This window comes from Mesitornis unicolor, unplaced genomic scaffold, assembly GCF_000695765.1.
Source record: "Mesitornis unicolor isolate BGI_N332 unplaced genomic scaffold, ASM69576v1 scaffold50246, whole genome shotgun sequence".
Lineage (NCBI taxonomy): Eukaryota > Metazoa > Chordata > Aves > Mesitornithiformes > Mesitornithidae > Mesitornis > Mesitornis unicolor.
Genome location: NW_010189864.1, coordinates 1 through 1,633, shown reverse-complemented (window position 1 = coordinate 1,633; position 1,633 = coordinate 1). Strand labels below are relative to the sequence as shown.

Sequence of the window (1,633 nt, the reverse complement as noted above, 5' to 3'; positions counted from 1 at the left end):
AGCAATCCAGCGATCCACGTTCAAAGCCACTTTGCTGGCATCCTCGCCAACAGCTTCCCCAGACCCCCAGAAACAGAGCGCACTGAGGCAGGACTCCTCTCTCACGCCTCCCCCTGCTGCAAGCAGGTCTGGCATACATGAGGTACAGGAAATTTCGACTCCACAATGTGTAAGTTGTTGGACTTTTACAGTTCTCTATCAACAGGACGTAATCTACAGCTCAAACAGAAAGCCAAAACGTTTACCGTCTTGGGAGATCCCTTTGTGTCACGGTGGCGCTGAGGAGAGGGGTCACGGGGGCTCCTTGACCTGTGCTGGTCCTTCCCTGCTGGCAGAGTCCGTCGCGGAGGAGATAAATCTGAGTCTGAAGACTTGCTCTGATTCTGCCCGAGAGGACCACGCTGAGGGGAATGGCTGCGCACGCGGCCCAGCCTGCGGTCTGCATCAGAGGCGCCCCGGGCTCCCTTCTGTGGAGGTGGAGACTCGGAGTCGTGTCTCAGCTTTTTCGTGTCTGGAGAAGCACCTGCAGGAAAGACACAGACTACCTAAAAATCACAGAATTACACCCAGTTAGTCCCCAAAAGGGCTAAACCTGGTGGTGCATGAGGTTAAACTCTTCGAAAAATTGTCACCTCAGGAGATGACAAGCTGGAGGGAAAAGGCAAGTATGTGACAAGAGCCTGGGAGTGCTGTTACTTCTGAACATGTCCTGCCTGGAGGCAGGGTTTGAACTCCACCTTTCTTTCAGACACGTTCAAGCCTTACCCAGAATTAACTCTTAGGTTAATTCTAGTCCAGCAGATGAAAAATCTGGACTACAAGAACCAGCTGCACCACCAGAAATGACAACCTGCTGCCATGCCACGACTGCGAGCTACCAATTCCAGACTGCTCGCCTCTCAGGAGCATCCAAACACGATCACAGAGCAGGCAGCCAGCGAAGCAGTGGACAGACAGCACCAACCCTTACTCACACTCACCTTTGGTTCTGCTTGGCTTCTTCAGACTGGGTGACCCATTCTTCTTTCTCCGAGGCGGTGACAAATCCGAGTCTGAATCGTACCTCTTCTTCCGTGGAGGGGACAGATCCGCCACAGCCTGACGCTTCTGACGCGACGAGGACTTGTCAGAGACGCCGTGCCTGAGCTGAGGTTGCCCTCCTTGGACTCCCGACAGCGACCTGTCTGTGGCTTTGGAGCCCTTCTTCCCCACTGCGGAACTGACTCTTTTTGGAGAGGCGTCAGGGGAGTCGTGCCACCGTCGTCGAGGAGGGGACAAGTCCGGAGAGTCGTGGCGCTGACGCCGGGGAGGTGACAGATCTGGGGAGTCATGGCGCTTCTGTCTTGGGGGTGACAGATCTGGGGAGTCGTGGCGCCTCCGTTTTGGGGGAGAGAGGTCAGGAGAGTCATGACGCTGTCGACGGGGAGGTGACAGGTCCGGGGAGTCGTGGCGCTTCTGTCTTGGGGGTGACAGGTCCGGGGAGTCGTGGCGCCTCCGTTTCGGGGGAGAGAGGTCTGGGGAGTCGTGGCGCTGCCGCCTTGGAGGGGACTTCTCAGGGGAATCGTGCCGCAGCCTCCTTGGGGGCGAGCTGTCTGGGGAGTCGTGGCGCTGCCGCCTGGGAGGGGAGGAGAAA

At 57.2% G+C, this 1,633-nt stretch overlaps 1 protein-coding gene across 1 annotated transcript; it reads right to left on the bottom strand.

Moving 5' to 3' along the window:
• Positions 1-245: 245 nt before the first annotated feature.
• LOC104535341 (BUD13 homolog) lies at positions 246-1,620 on the bottom strand (the record flags this gene model as incomplete). Its single annotated transcript, XM_010186199.1, has 3 exons — positions 246-523; positions 981-1,104; positions 1,225-1,620. Coding segments are annotated over 3 exons (798 nt in total), but the record flags the coding sequence as incomplete, so codon positions are not given.
• Between the last annotated feature and the right edge of the window lie 13 nt (positions 1,621-1,633).